Source organism: Peromyscus californicus, unplaced genomic scaffold (assembly GCF_007827085.1).
Source record: "Peromyscus californicus insignis strain IS unplaced genomic scaffold, ASM782708v3 Scaffold_17__1_contigs__length_78620276, whole genome shotgun sequence".
In the NCBI taxonomy this organism is placed as follows: Eukaryota; Metazoa; Chordata; class Mammalia; order Rodentia; family Cricetidae; genus Peromyscus; species Peromyscus californicus.
Genome location: NW_026294469.1, coordinates 70,974,377 through 70,989,408, shown reverse-complemented (window position 1 = coordinate 70,989,408; position 15,032 = coordinate 70,974,377). Strand labels below are relative to the sequence as shown.

At 48.7% G+C, this 15,032-nt stretch overlaps 1 protein-coding gene across 3 annotated transcripts in view; it reads right to left on the bottom strand.

The window, feature by feature from the left end:
• Mbp (myelin basic protein) overlaps nt 1-15,032 on the bottom strand; it is a 109,997-nt gene that overhangs the window by 78,203 nt on the left and 16,762 nt on the right. The window contains exon 2 of one of the 3 annotated variants that reach the window (XM_052742680.1): nt 10,203-10,278. In XM_052742680.1, coding sequence (XP_052598640.1) covers nt 10,203-10,253 — 51 coding nt within the window. In that variant the 5' untranslated portion in view covers nt 10,254-10,278. Of the gene's footprint in view, nt 1-10,202; nt 10,279-15,032 lie in introns of those variants that run through there. The other 2 variants (XM_052742682.1, XM_052742681.1) reach the window with 2 other exon arrangements.

Below are 15,032 nucleotides of genomic sequence, written 5' to 3'. Positions count from 1 at the left end.
GGGACCAGAGCTCCACTCCAGGACGAGGGAGAGGGAGCTCAGAGTTGGGACAGCACTGTTCTCCCTCCTCATGGGGATTGCCAGGGAGGAAAAGTCAGTTCAGCACTTCCTAGTATTGCTTAGCCTCCCACCCCCATCCACCTGTATGGTTTTCCTGTCACGTGCTCTAGTACAGTTATGAGCTGGTACAGGGTGAATAATCTACGTGGCAAGGATCCTAAATCACCACGGGCTCTCTGCACGGCTGGAGTCTGCCTTGTTTATTTACTAAGGTGTGTTTGGTTGCTTAGGGCTTATGGAGTCTAATTATGAGACATTAAAAAATGAGGACTCTGTTCCAAGCACCAGAGGCAGAAGCACAAAACTGAACTTTCTCCATAATTACCCAGTGGTTACATTTTGAAAGTATGATCCTTAGATTAATACAGGCATCAAATTACAATAGGGAGGTGTTTGAACCGTCCAGATGCAGAACGGCGAAATGAGTCTAAGAAGCCGTTCCTGCAGCGGATGGCAGAGGTTCAGGGCTGGCATCTGTGAGGAAGAGTCCTGCCAGGCCACATCTGTACACGATCATATCCTCATACACACACACACACACACACACACACACACACACACACACACACACACACACGCACGCACTCATGCACTCACGCACGCACACACCTACACACACACTGCAACACAGCACACACACATACACATAGCAAACATGCACACAGCACTCAGGCTTGCATACATATGCATGTGCATACACATACAGCACATATATATCATACATCACAAATACACACACATACATACAGTACAGAGATACACACGCACAGGCAGACACATGCTCCACATACATACATAGACATTCACCCCATCACATATATATATACATATATATAATATACATACATACACAACGCATGCCATCTCTCACTCACCCCCTCCATCACATGTACATATTTATAAACAAGAGATGAATCTTTCACAAGTGTGTTCTGTCGTATTAAAATTCTTGCTCCTGAGTCTGGAGAGACAATGGCTCAGGGGTTGAGACTGCACACTTCTCAGATAGAGGACCAAAGTTCAGTTCCCAGCACCCACATCAGGTGGCTCATAACTGCCTGTAATTCCAGCTCCAGGGGATCCAAGACCTTTACCCTCTGTGGCACCTGTACTCATGTGTACATGTACATGTGCATGTGCACACACATGTATACACACTCTCGAAACAATAAAAAAATCATCTTTAAAAAGCCCCTCTTGTTTCTAAATGTAAAGCTTCACAAACCAGGTTGCTGAAGAGAGACAAGGGCTTCTGAAGGACACACTCTGCCCTTTCAGAGTCTGAAGTAAGCCTGTCCTGACAGATACAGTCCCCAGTGGCATTCCTGAACTTTCCTGGCATGGGATAGTAATGGTGGCCCAGTGAGGTCCGCAAGCAAGGGGACAGGTGAGCAGGACAGTTGCATGGAAACAGCTTGTATTCAGTCACATCCCTCTCATCCTGTGACATCTGAAGCAGGCAGTGAATGTTTCCATGGTCAGCAGGCCAAGCCCTGCCCTCCTGAACTGGCATGGTGGCACTTTTGGGGAAGTCACCAGGACTGCGAATGAACCCCTGCTCTGCCTTGTCACCTTCCTGCTGTTAGTCAAGTGTGAACCCGAGTTTGAATAAAAAAAAAAAATTACATAAGTCCCTCATGAACGTAACTACTCTGCTTCAGAAGGCATTGTTCATCCTGCTCTGGGTGGGGCATCCCATCTCTGTTGACAGTTGTATCTTTGACATCTGTTCCTGCCTCTTATCAGGGCTCCTGCAGGTGAGCATAGGGGACCCTCAGGGCTTTGGGCTCTGTATTCTTGGAGGATATCAGCCCCTTTCCTTTGCACCCCAAGGTTCCCAGCGTCCAAATCTGGGATGGCACAGAGGAGGCTGGAGCACACCTTGCTGTTCATGCTTTATGCTGCTTGCAAGTCTGTGGCATTCACATTTAACAGCCAGCACTAAACAGACCATTTATATTTAACAACTGTTGTGTCCTGAAAATTTTATGACAAATACTTACAGTGACACAGTTTCTAATAAAAACGAACTATAAAGTCAATGAGCCAATCAACTAACACAAACCAACCCCAAATCAACCAATTGACTAACCAATAAGTCAAACTAACCAATTAACCAAAACCAGTCGGCTAATTAACCAAATAACCAAGCAATGAACAAAACCAATCAACAAACTAACCAAAACCAGCCAGTTAATCAACCATAATCAACCATGTAGCCAATCAACCAACCAACCAACCAACCAACCAAGCTAACCAACCAAACAACCAACTAAACAATCAGTCAAACAAAACCAACCAGCTTATCAACTAAACCAAAAGAACCAGTCAGCCAACAAAAATCCTACAATGTGGGTGAAAGAACAGATGTTATCTCTGCTGGGCTCTGAGTGGCCTAGGGTTTTCTCCGCCCTCAACCCTCTAATGTCCCTGGCCCAGGCTGGAGTCCAGAGCTCTTCTGGACATTGATGTCACCCCAAGACTCACAGACCTGGCTCTACTGAGCATTGAGTGCACAGGGTGAACTCAGAGAGAAAGTGTGCAAAGGGCAGAGGTCCCTAACGGCCAGCTGGAGACAGTGGCTGCAGCTGGGTGCAGAATCTGAGTGGAGTAAAGCCTGGGGCCATTTACAGACCACACGATTGGGTTGCGGCTTTAGCTCTACTGTGCTCCGGGCCGGTTTATAACCAGCGGCATCATTCTCAACAGCGGTGCGGAGGCCTTGGATTTGCTTGCTAATTACACAGCATGTTGTTAATAATTACATTCTCTTTGGTGAGACCTGTGACTAACCTTGGGTTACAAAAGCGTCTATGTTCCCCAGTTCTCAGATAAGTGGAACATCTGCCATGGACCTGAACGCCGGAGTCAACCCGTGGTCGTTCTTTAAACATGGAGCTGTGAGAAAAGCCTTTTGCTTTGAATTCACCCCAGAGGGAAAGCATTCATGACTCAACACACCCAGGAACTTTTCCACCGAGAATCTTCTGGGCACTCCCACATGTATGTCGCCCTAGTCCATGCCTACCAGTGCCTTAAGAGCTCAATCAGACATTCTGCGATAACTGGAGAACTGCCTGAGTTCCCAAAACACAGTGTCTATGTGACTTGCCTAAAAGATGGAAATTACACACAGATGGACCTAACCCTGTCCACACACCCCACGCGCACACTGCAGTCAAATCCAAAGGGTAAAATTCCCCAGTGGATTCGGTGTCCACCAGTGCAGCCTTCTCAGCACTCTGTGGGTGTGAGTCTGGAAGGGGTGGGAGTGACTTGGCCCTTCCTGCTCCTCTTCTGTGATTTGGGTATGGAAGAGTGAAGCCTGAAGCAAGAAAAAAACCAGCATGGCCTGGCAGTTCTGGAGTGTCAGGCTTCTGTTCACTTTCCCAGCATCCTCTGGGCACTGAGGATGGAAGGTCCCTGCCCTTGTCACACTGTCTTTGGGTGTCACTCATTGCCACTTGCCTGTGTGTGGCATGGCACAGCATCTCCTGGAACACTCCAGACAGCTTGGCTAAGTTAGTGTTTGGGCAGCCATTCAGCAAGCCATGCCTGGACACCAGCAGGACTGATGAGCATGGCTGCTCTTCCTGGACTGAACTTCTGTGAGGAGGAGAGAAGACTTTCCGGTGCAGTGGTGAGCCAAGCTGGTTTGAATCTAGCCACTTCGCATTCCTGAGGCAGGTGTGAGGGAAGGAGCAGAACTCACTGGGAAGCTATAGATCCGACAATACACTACCCGGGTGATGCACACCGCATGGTGTGAATGAAGCTCCACGGAGAGAGACCTTGAGGAGCAGCCAGCACACCCCTCACAGCTGTGGTGCCAGTGTTCTCATGGAAACAGATTTTCCCTGTCAGAGTGAAAGATGCTGTTTTCATCCCAGTGGAAAGCTTTGTGTGGCTTCGACAACTCTGCCTATATTTGCAAACAAGTGTCTCATTTCTCAGAATGTCACTTTACTATCAGTCTCAATGAGAGAGAGTGGGGTTGGAACAATGATTAAGTATGCAAATTATTTGCCAAAGATGGGGTTATCCCAGGGGAAGGACCAAAGCCCTCTTTGTTCAAAAGCCAATGTTAGAGAATTCTAATGCCCCCCCAAAAGTTCCAGAGCAGTCTTTCCTGTAGGTGGGAGGCCACAGAGAGAGCTGGGGGAGGACCTGGAGGACTCCGAAGACCAGAACTTTCCAGAGACTTCGGGTCACCCATAGAGCAAAGTTGGTGAACTCCATTGAGGTGGACAGATACTCTGAGCTCTGCTGGTGGCTCCCTGAGGGCTATGGTCAGTGTGGTCACATGTCAGGCTCCTCTCTTAAAGGCAGAGGTGCCCTAAGGGACTCCTGCTGTCCCGAATGGCCCACAGCCTCCTCCTCCTCCCACCCTCCTTCATCTCTGGACTCTCGAGCGATGAATCTGCTCTCTGCACTGCACAGGGTGGCAACTCTTCTCTGTAGGATGCTCATCTGGGCAACGTTGTAAGAAACAATGGTACCTATGTCTCTGTGCCCCTCAGGGAAGCAGCTGATCTTTGGGATGTCACTCAGGCTGTTTTCTCAGCAGCAAAGTCACCCTCACCCCCATGTGCTGAGGAATGGTGGCTCACCCTAGCACTCTGAAAAAAAAAATGGAGATTCCAGGGGGTATGAAGAAGCTGGCTTCCCTCTCAATAACAATCCTTAAAATGGACCCATGTTCCCAGCAGCCTCTGTGACAAGTATCACAATAACCAAATAGAGCCTGGATCTTTAAGAACACAGGTTCTCCCTGTCTAGGAAGCTGGCATACAGTTGACTCACAGAACCCATGGCCTCCAGCATTCTGAAGAGGTTTGTGGGAAAGGATGCTATCATGAGTAGCAAAGTCTCCTCTTTCTTTTGACGATATTTTAATATGCTTGGACCTATTCTCAGATTTGCAAAGGTGCCACATCTCTTCTCTAAGGTCCGAGGCCCTTTCAGGCTTGCTCTGATGTCCCGTTCTGCAGCACCAGTCTAGTTTGCTTCCTGTTGATGTGATAAAACATTCCGACCATGATGCAAGTTCATATTGACTTCCAGGTGACCATCCATCATTGATGGAAGTCAGGGAAGGAACTCAAGAAGAAACTGAAGCAGAAGCCATGGAGGAATGTTACTTACTGGATTGCTCACCAGTTCGTGCTCAGCTAGCTTTCTTACACAGTGCAGGATCGCCTGCCTAGGGAAGGTGCTGCCCACAGTGGGCTGGGTCCTCCCACATCCATCATTAGTCAAGACGATCTCTCACAAGCATGACCACAGCCTATCTGATCAAGACAATTCCTCAACTGAGGTTCTCCATCCCATGTGATTTTATGGTCTGTCAACTTGACCCTAACAGTTATCCAGCACCACAGCCCTTTTGCATTCCTGTTCTGCCTCCGAATGAAGTGAATGTCAAAATCTCACTGGACCTCCTTAGGCAGTGAGGCGTTTTGAGGATGGAGCAGGTATACTTTGTGTCCCTGCTCTGCTGTTCAGAGTATAACTTCCTTCATGGTCCTGAGGTGGGGATAGCCCAAGGTCATCTAAGCAGTTGGTGGCATGTGCTGGGATTCTCATCAGAGTCCAGCAGTGTTGAGCATACACTGGGTGTTTAAAAAGACACTCATGGATGCATGAGAGAATGTATGAATGAACTAATCCAATCCACCCCTCTCCCCAAGTAGATATCTGGACTTTGAAGGAGTGTAGCCACTTAGGAATTACAAGTTCCATGTCAGGTCAGAGGATGTAAGGAAGATAAAACTTAGGAGCCTGCCGGGCAGGTTAGGCCAGTTCTTGAGGTGTCTCAAATGGCAGAACCTGTGCTGTGATAGGGTCTTTCTGGAGAGAGACAGGATGATACATTGGGCTGTGCTGTGGTATCTGTCCAACAGGAGGTATTGATAGCTTTTCAGATCCTGAGGTCCAGTGCCAAGCTAGGCCTAGAGAGTTCTCTTCCCTAATCTCCCAACTGCCCAGTCCTTACCAGGACTTATCAAATAGTACATATGTTGAGAACTGAATTGTCTACCCCCAAATCCATCCACAGAAATATTAACCGCCAGCACCTCAGAAAATAACTGTTTAAAGATGGGCCTGTCAAAGAGGAAACCCAGTTAAGCCTCAGCTCTTAGCTTGGGCCCTGCTCCAACATGAGAAGGGGAAGTGTAGCCTTACAGGGAGGGGACTATGGGGGATACATGGAGAAGGTGGAGCTTACAAGGTCTGACAGGAGACCCACCCTATGGATTGCTGGACCCCAGACATCTGCCCTGTGACCTGTTAGAAAGAAAATGATCGAGGGGTTAGCCTTCTCTAATACCCATGACTCCTGAGCCAGGACATCCTTGGCAGGAGGCTGCTTTTAGTTCCTGAGACCAGTCCACCCCCCACCAGAAGCTTTCAGGAGTGTGGTTCCCCCAACTGCTTCCTGAGTGGATCCCCTAGACTACTCAGTGTGGTTGGAGTAATCTCCTTCTCTGGTTTTCCAAATTGCTATAGCATAGATGAAAACTGGGCATAGAATGGACAGATTGGCAAAAATTTGGCAAATGAGTGAGGACAGTTGTTTATGACTGAAGACTCAGAAGACGGGGGACTTTCCCATTTCTGGAAGCAGGAATGGCACTTGGAGGAAGTGACACCCAGTCTGTGAGACTGCATCATGACTCAGGAGCCCAGTCCCCAGCCTCCCTAACTAGTGGCCTCTGTTCCCCAATGGGACTCCACAACGGTCCTCTCCAGCTGGATGGCAGGACCTGGGTTCCCTTGCAGAGCCTCAGCTAGGGCATTGCCAATATCACAGCGTGGCACATTTGACCTCCCCTAACTTCCTAGAGGTCTTTCTCAGCAGGAGAGGATTGGAGAGAAAAGGCCAGGAAACCTTCTTACTCTCTTCCCCATGACCAACGATGCCTGGAGTGTCTAAGAGAAGGGGCTCTGTGTAACCAGAGTACTAAACAGGGGTGTATCTGCCAGACGCCTGAGGGCTCACTGTCCTGGGGTGTTCAAACCTTGGAGACACAGGGAATCCTCATAGTGGAGACACCAGGGAGTCTCTACTGTTATGTGGCCAGTCAGAGACAGATTGACATGACCGTTGGCATCTGGCTGTGTGGCTGAATGTATAAGGAGGGGCAGGGAAGAGCTGTCGGGTTGTCCCTGTATCTCAGTGTGGGAGGAGGGGAATTCTTCAAGGGATCGAAGGGCCTGGAGCACCCTGGGCCAGTCCCAGTTCATGGCTCCAGATCAGAGGGTGGATGATGAATGGGAGCGAGTTCTCCCCGCAGGGCCCTCCCGACACTGGAGCACAGCTCAGGGTCTGGAAGAAGAGGGCCTTTTCCTCGGACTCTGAAGAGCAACAAAAAGTCTCAGCTGTCTTCCTTTGACAGGCTGAAGCACAGTCAAAGCATCCGTGTTGTTTTACAGTGTCAGGCAGTAGGAAGGAGACAGAGTCTTCTTGGAGCTGGGGTTTCAAATCGGTCATTCTGAGAGGGGAGCTATCTCAGGCTGTGACAGCCTGGCGCTGTGTGAGCAGCCATCTCTCCACTTTCGATTTCGGCGAGAGAGTAGATTCTAATCAAGCCGGCTTGGCCAAAGTGTGTTCCTCACACCCGCCAGGGTCCAACATCACAGACAATCACAGCCACAGAACCTGTCAGCAGGATTGAACTGCGTTACAGTCCTGAGTCACCTTGACTTGACTCATGATTGGCTAGCCATTTACATATTTATAAAGCAGTAGTGGAGGAGCTAGAGAACCCTGTTTTAAACTCTCAGGTGAAGTGCTAGCATGGAGAGCACAGACCTTCTCACTCCCTTTTGGGGGTGACCTCAGGAAGTCCTGCGTGATTGCCCACTTGGCTGATGTGGAAATGGAATTGGAACTGGAGTCAGACAGAGAAAGGCCTTACTGTTTATTGTTATTAAAGAAAAGCTACTCAGGCTACAGGAAAGGGGCAGTGGACATCTGAAAAGTGCTTCTGTGTGAGGGCCATACCATATTTTGTCCCAAGTGGTAGGGCACATTGTTTTATGTTGGACATAAAACAATGATTGATTGAAAAAGATTTTGATTGATGAAAAAGAATTCGAGCAGTTTTTCTTCTGCTATGAATCAGGTGGGGTGGGGGGAGGGGCTCAGAAAGCTGAGCCAGATGGACATTTGTGGCAGTTTTGATGAGAATGTCCCCCAAGGCACAGGTGTTTGCATACTTGGTCTCCACTGGTGGTGCTGTTTGGGGAGGGTTAGGAGGCAAGGCCTCACTGGAGGGTGGCACTGGCAGTGGGCTTTGAGTGCTTAAAGGATCCACGCCATTTCCAGTTCATTCTTCGCTTCATGCTTGTGGTTCAAGATGTGAGCTCCCGGCACCCAGTTCCTGCTGACATGCCTGCTGCTGGCAGCCACACTTCCCCGCCATGGTGTGCTGTGGGATGTTCTGTATGGCAAATGTGTTGCTAATTAGTCAATAAATAAAACACTGATTGGCCATTGGCTAGGCAGGAAGTATAGGCGGGACAAGGAAGAGAATAAAGCTGGGAAGTGGAAGGCTGAGTCAGAGAGACACTGCCAGCTGCCAAGATGAGAAACAGCATGTGAAGATGCCGGTAAGCCACGAGCTATGTGGCAAGGTATAGATTAATGGAAATGGACTAATTTAAGATATAAGAACAGTTAGCAAGAAGCCTGCCATGGCCATACAGTTTGTAACCAATATAAGTCTCTGTGTTTACTTGTTTGGGTCTGAGCGGCTGTGGGACTGGCAGGTGAGAGAGATTTGTCCTGACTGTGGGCCAGGCAGGAAAACTCCAGTTACAATGGTGGACTCTTAACCCTCTGGAACTGTAAGCCAAATAAACCCTTCCTTCTGTAAGTTGCCTGGACCACGAGGTCTTATCAGAACAATAAAAAAATAACTAAGAGCATATTTCCTCGGAATCAGAAGGATTCTTCAGTGATGAAGAATGAACAGAAATTTAGGCAATAGTATTCTGAGGCCACTTGGGGTCCACGTTACGATATTGAGTGGGGGAGGGATTCAGAAAGTACCAGTGACGTCACTGGTCAATCACTAGGAAAGTCCGTGGTGAAGGGAACCTCACCAGGGAGAGGAAGTTGGTGCACCTAACTCTGCCTGGCTGGAGGGAGGGGATGGTTTCTATTTTTTTTTCATGTCTTGCTTATCTGTGCTTTCCAAACATCCTGTGACAAGCTGTAGAAGGCGTGGAGAAGGGACAGAAAAGAACTGAAAACCATCAGTGCCCACCAGCCTGTGGCTGGGCTGCTGTTGGCTGGTATTGCCATGGACAGTGTGAGCTTCTGGAGGCAGAGGGGACAACCCCGGTTCTGGGGAAAACCTGGGTCGCAAGTGTGGGATATGTGGTGCAATCAGAAGCCATGCCTCACAGCTGAGCATCTGCGTGTGGGCTGCTGGGAGACTCAGAGGCGTACAGCTAGGTCAGAGCAAGACCCTGGGAGGGAACTGGGAGAGGCGTTGCTGATTCCACGGGGAAAGGCCCTGGATCTACCCACATTTCTGACCGCTGGACTCAGAAGGCAGATGTCTGAATTAGTACCAGGCCGAGGAAACAGCCCAACAACTTCCTCTTTAACCACACCTGAGACGCAGGTCTAGCTTCCCAACCCGACATCAGGGCCTTCCTCTAGAGAACGGGCAGGCGCTGTGTGTACACTACCAAAGAGAATGAAGGTTCCTCACCGATCACGAACGGGTCTCACTGTTTACGATGTCAACATAAAGGTTCAGGAGATAGCGGAATGTGGGAATACCACTGACAAATAAGGAATGTTGGATGACAAGGACATTTATTCAAGAAAGCCAGCATCCTACAATCTCTGTTCTGCGAGCATCTGAGCCTAGGGAGTGCCCAATGGCTCACAGGCGGAGCCTTCTCCTCTTTCCCATCTGCACCCCTTTCCTCCTTCATTTTCTTTCCAGGCCACGATGCACCCACTGACAGGCAAGCCTCCTGAATGAATGAATAACAACATACATAACAAAGAACAAGCCTCCACGAGGCCATTCAGGAACTGTTCTTGTGAAAACTCCACTTTATCTTTGGCTGGACTAAAGCCAGACAGGACAGGAGGGTCGGCCTCAGCCGGGTCTTACCTTACTGGCTTTTTCTGCAGGTAGCTCTCGCTTTCCAGAGTGGTTTCCCATAGTGACTCAGCGGTATCCTCAAGAACTAGAAGAAAAGAGCAGGTGTCAGCTGGAAAGTTAACACTTCTGGATTTTTCATATTGTTATTTGACCAGAGAAAAATCCCACGATCCACAGCAGTCACTCAGAATTCAAGAAACACACCAGAGTTGTCAACAAATGCTGTTCTTGGGATCTCATGGAAAGATCTAGAAAACAAAACTACACCAATGGTCCAGTTCTGCCCAGTGACCAACATTTGAGTATGAGATCATCTGTTATGATGTCTGCCCACTCAAGAAACCCTGCTGAGTATTCAAACACAAATGCACATACCCAGAGCTCCAACTCATATTTGAGTGTAACTCATGTTTGAGTGGAATGGGAGCAGGGATGGGGGTGGGGAGGTAGATGGGTGGGACAGATGAGCTGAGATGTCAGAAAATGCTCTGCGTAATTTTTCAAATGGAAAGTGATGAACAGATGTTCATGCTTCCTCCTGGAGAGTCAGGATGATCGTGGATGGCGAGGCCAGAGCGAGGCTGCTTCTTGTAAGTATCCAAAGAATGTGCAGAATTTGGAGGGAAGATAAAGTTGGATAAAGACAAGCACGTCCTCCTCACTGTCATTTTCTAACCTTGGCCTTAGCAGCAAACGTATTCTTTTCCAAAGGATGCACAGAGCTGAAGAGTTTGGTCAGACCCATTCCCAGCGAAACAATTTCCAGCCATTAGTAATCCCTAAGCAGAGTGCCACTTGTCTAATCTGTGACTCGATTCTTCCAGGAAATCAGTTAAGGGTCATTTAAAGATATGAGTGCTCAAGTGCCCGCTCCCCTGTCAAACCCAGGCAAGGTGACAAAAGGATCAAAGTGACGCTGACTTTCAAAGCCGGAATGAAACATTATACAGCACAGCCGGAGTGAACGGCACATTTTGCTCTTTAAAACTCTTTTCATGGAAGTGAGGTGCCCCGCACGCAACTTCCCATCTCCCCCACACCTGGAGTGCTTCGGTAACTAAAGAAGACTAAACCATGAGTGGTAGCCCACAGATGTAATCTCAGCACTTGGCATGTGGAGGCGGAGCATCAGCAGTTCCAGGCCAGCCTCATCTATATAGCTATTTCAAAGCCAGGCTGGGTTTGCACTAGCTAGATAATCATATGGGTCATATGAACCCCTTTTGCAATTGTACAAAACAAAAAAAGAAAATCAAGAACCCCAAAAAACAAACAAACAACAACAACAAAGGAATGAAGAGGAAAGGGAGAGGAAGGGGAAGAGGAGAGGAAGAAGAAAGGAAGGCGGAAAAGAGAAAAGCTGACGCTGACGTCATCACAGACTGGGGACAGGTCTCTCCTCAGCGGTCCTACAGCCCGGGTTAATGCTGAGACGGAGTCACTGGGCTGGAATTCAGTGTCTGACCTTTGCGGAGGGAGAGATAACAGGGCAGGTTCCCAAGCTCAGCAGCTTTCACTTGGTTAAGCAGTCAGGCACTCCCCAGTATTTTAATCCTTGTAAAAACACAACACAAGCAACCTGGTGTAGATTGTCTGGCTCCCTGACTGGGTTTCAGGGGACTGTAACTAAGACATGGCTGTTCTGTCTCTGCTCCTCACCTGTATTACCGATCTCTGTGGGTCCCTTGGAACATACACTCTAATTTATGGAATAAAGCATTGCTCAACTGTACAACTAAACACAGCACCAAGAACTCACGCTACTATTATGTCTCCAGGGCAGCAATCACCCCTGGGCACTGGCCCCACAGGTGTGGTGGGAACAGCCAGGTGTAAAAGAGAAGCCACTCCTGCTTTCTGCTATGGGGCAGGAAAGAGGGCAGATCAGTGGTTCTCAACTGTGGGTCATGACCCTTGGGAGGGGTCACATATCAGATATCATGCATGTCAGACATTTACACTACGATTTGTAACAGTAGCAAAATTGCAGGTATGAAGTAGCAACAAAATAATTTTATGGTTTCTGGGTCACCACAACACGAGGAACTGTATTAAAGGGTTGCAGCATTAGGAAGGTTGAGAACCACTGGCGTCCATGGAAGTTAGCAGCTCCAGATGGCTCTGAGCGGGCTTTTAGAGGGTTCACTTGAGGCCACTTGAGTGGAGGTGACCACTGTAATGGTGAAATGGAAGACATGGCCATGATTAGCAACTGGGAAGAATCAGGTGACTTCTGTATTTGGTGTGTGTGTGGTCCTTAAAGTGCAAGGCTGCCCTGGCAGGTAATTTCAGCATTCAAGTCTAGCCTATCAATACGCTTGATCTAAACTGGGAAAACTGTCTGAAGCAGTCCTCTCAGTGGGAAATGGAGGTCTGAGGGTTGGGGGCACTTAAAATGGATGGAGAGGAAGAATAGGAAAGAACGAATCTTCCATTTCCTGGGGTCTGACCCAAGCATGCATGCTATTTGTCCACTGTCGACCTTAAGTCTAGGAATACATGCTGTCATTCTGAACTTTGACCTCTAATTCCAAGCAATTTTAAAAAAAAGTAACGTCAAAACATATAATAAACAGAATAACAGTGCAACAGCCTTGTTTTTGGCTCTACTTTCCTACTTGGGCACTAGGATGGGTCTATTCAGAGTGAAACAGCAACTTTCCCTGGCACTGCCAGGCTCTGCTCTGCCCAGACCCAGCACGGAGAAGCTTACGTGACTGTCGGCCTAACCCACGTGACCATCCAGCCGGCCTCATCTTAAACCACCCTGGGATCTTCCTCACCTGGTCTCTGTCCACCAGCTCTCCCCATTTTCTCACTCCATTACCTCCACCACTGGGGTCGGCTAAACCTAACTGTGACGCTTCCTTTTTCCAAAAGCAAGCCTCTGAGATTTGTCCCAAACTGGAACGATGTGGCCACCTACACATTCTGGAGCAAGGAGACCAGCTTTGGTACAGGCCCTTCCAGCTCAGCTGTTTGTCCCACCAAACCAACACTCCGTCTTAGTGAGGTCCCACCTGATGCCCGGGATGACGATGGGACCAGTATTTCCAGATCCCAAGGCTGCCAGACACAAACACCACCAAAATACCAAAATCACAAAACAGGCTTTTAAATAAACTTAGTTGTTGCTAGGAGCGGTGGCGTACTTGGGAGACTGAGGGAGACCTAAGAGCCTGAGGCCAGCCTAGGCTATATGGTAAGTTCCAGGATAGCCAGGGTTACATTGTAAGAGCCTGTCTTTGAAACAACAACAACAACAACAGCAGTAACAAATCTGGTTAACTTAGACTAGCCTTCCATGGATAACATATGAAATGGTAGAAGAAAGGTAAGTGACATAAAGTGTGACATGAAGACCACAGGTGTCTGATGGCCTCCTGAGGCTGGGCCTCCAGGGTTGTGTCCTTGCTTAGAGTGTGGTAATACGAAGCCTGTAGGTCCTTTGTTTTCTGGTCCTAGATGACAGACGGCCTTGTTAAATCCCATGACTGCCTTTAGGCCCTGCTTAGTTATTAAAGGCTGCAGTGTGGGCTCCTCATGACTGGGAACTTGAACCAACAGCTGCTGCCACAGTGCTGTTGGGAAGAGCTGACCACGTTTGCAGTCAGCCTTAGGTTAGGTTCAGTTTTGCAGTGAATGTAACTATTGGAGCCGGAGAAAAAATGGTGGAAGCGTAGACTGCAGGAAGCCTGATGGATGCTGACGCTGCCCTTGGATAGCTAAGGACATTCTCCATACAGTAGAGGACGGCCATGGAGGGGACATTCTTCTACACAGGTCAGCTTTGCAGCCTCAGGACTTTGGGCCGTCTTGGATAGTGCTTACACTAAGATTGTCTCCTGTGCCAAGTGGAGGCTGAAACAAAGCCTTGGGGACATCAATCACCCCTGTGTGGTAGGAGACAGCCCAGTCTCAACCGTGGTTTCTCTTTCTAATTATGTGTTCCCGAAACAGCTACACATCTGAATTTACCCAGGAGGAGCAAGCAGGAGGGGAGTCACTGGCCAGTCCATAGGAGGCCATTGGAATAGCGACTCATTCACCTGGCTCGGTATTTTCCCACCTGTATTTTGCAAGGGGCTCGGACTTTCTGAAGGACAAACAGGACAAGGGAGATCCCATCTTGCCTGAGCCTTCAGGTGAGTGTCCTTGGGTGAGGCTCCACTCTTTGGAGCCTCAGTTTCCTATATAGTTGAAGTGATCCAAGCTCCCTTCCTGCCCTGGAAAACCTGGGAGCTGTAGGGGTGATTAGGCTAGAGTTAGGGTAAGGATGTATGAGGGGGAGATTGTTTCTGTCTGTCCCCAGTGCTCAGGTCTAGCCTCCTGGATAGAATGGTGACCCGCTGAGGGGTCCCTATCTCCTTTTTACTTCTGGCATATTGCTGAGTGCCTCCTCCACGCAAACTGCCATGGCCAGGGGAAGGGCAAAGGGCAGAAATGCTGCTTCACCGAGAAGCCCTGACATTACACAATGCCATTAGGCGAGAGGCAAACCCCACTGCCACAGCAAAGGAAATGGGGGAGGCCCACTGAGTGCTGTGGATGGGGAGGAGAGGAAAGAAAGATGGGAAGACCAACCGCCTAACTTCCAAGGGACCTTTGGGTATTAGATGTGAGTAAGTCTGTTTCTGAGATAACTCTGAGCGCAACTGATCAACCAGCCTGCCTCCATTTGGGGTTTGAAACCCACCTTATAGTAAAGACAAACTAGGTTCATTCCTGTTTATGATTAAATCTGTTTCTCAAGGATTGGGCTGTGCACCACCTGTAACCTTAACTACAAATGGTTCTGTACTGCTGATTCCAGGAAATGGGAACAGTGACTTTGTTTCA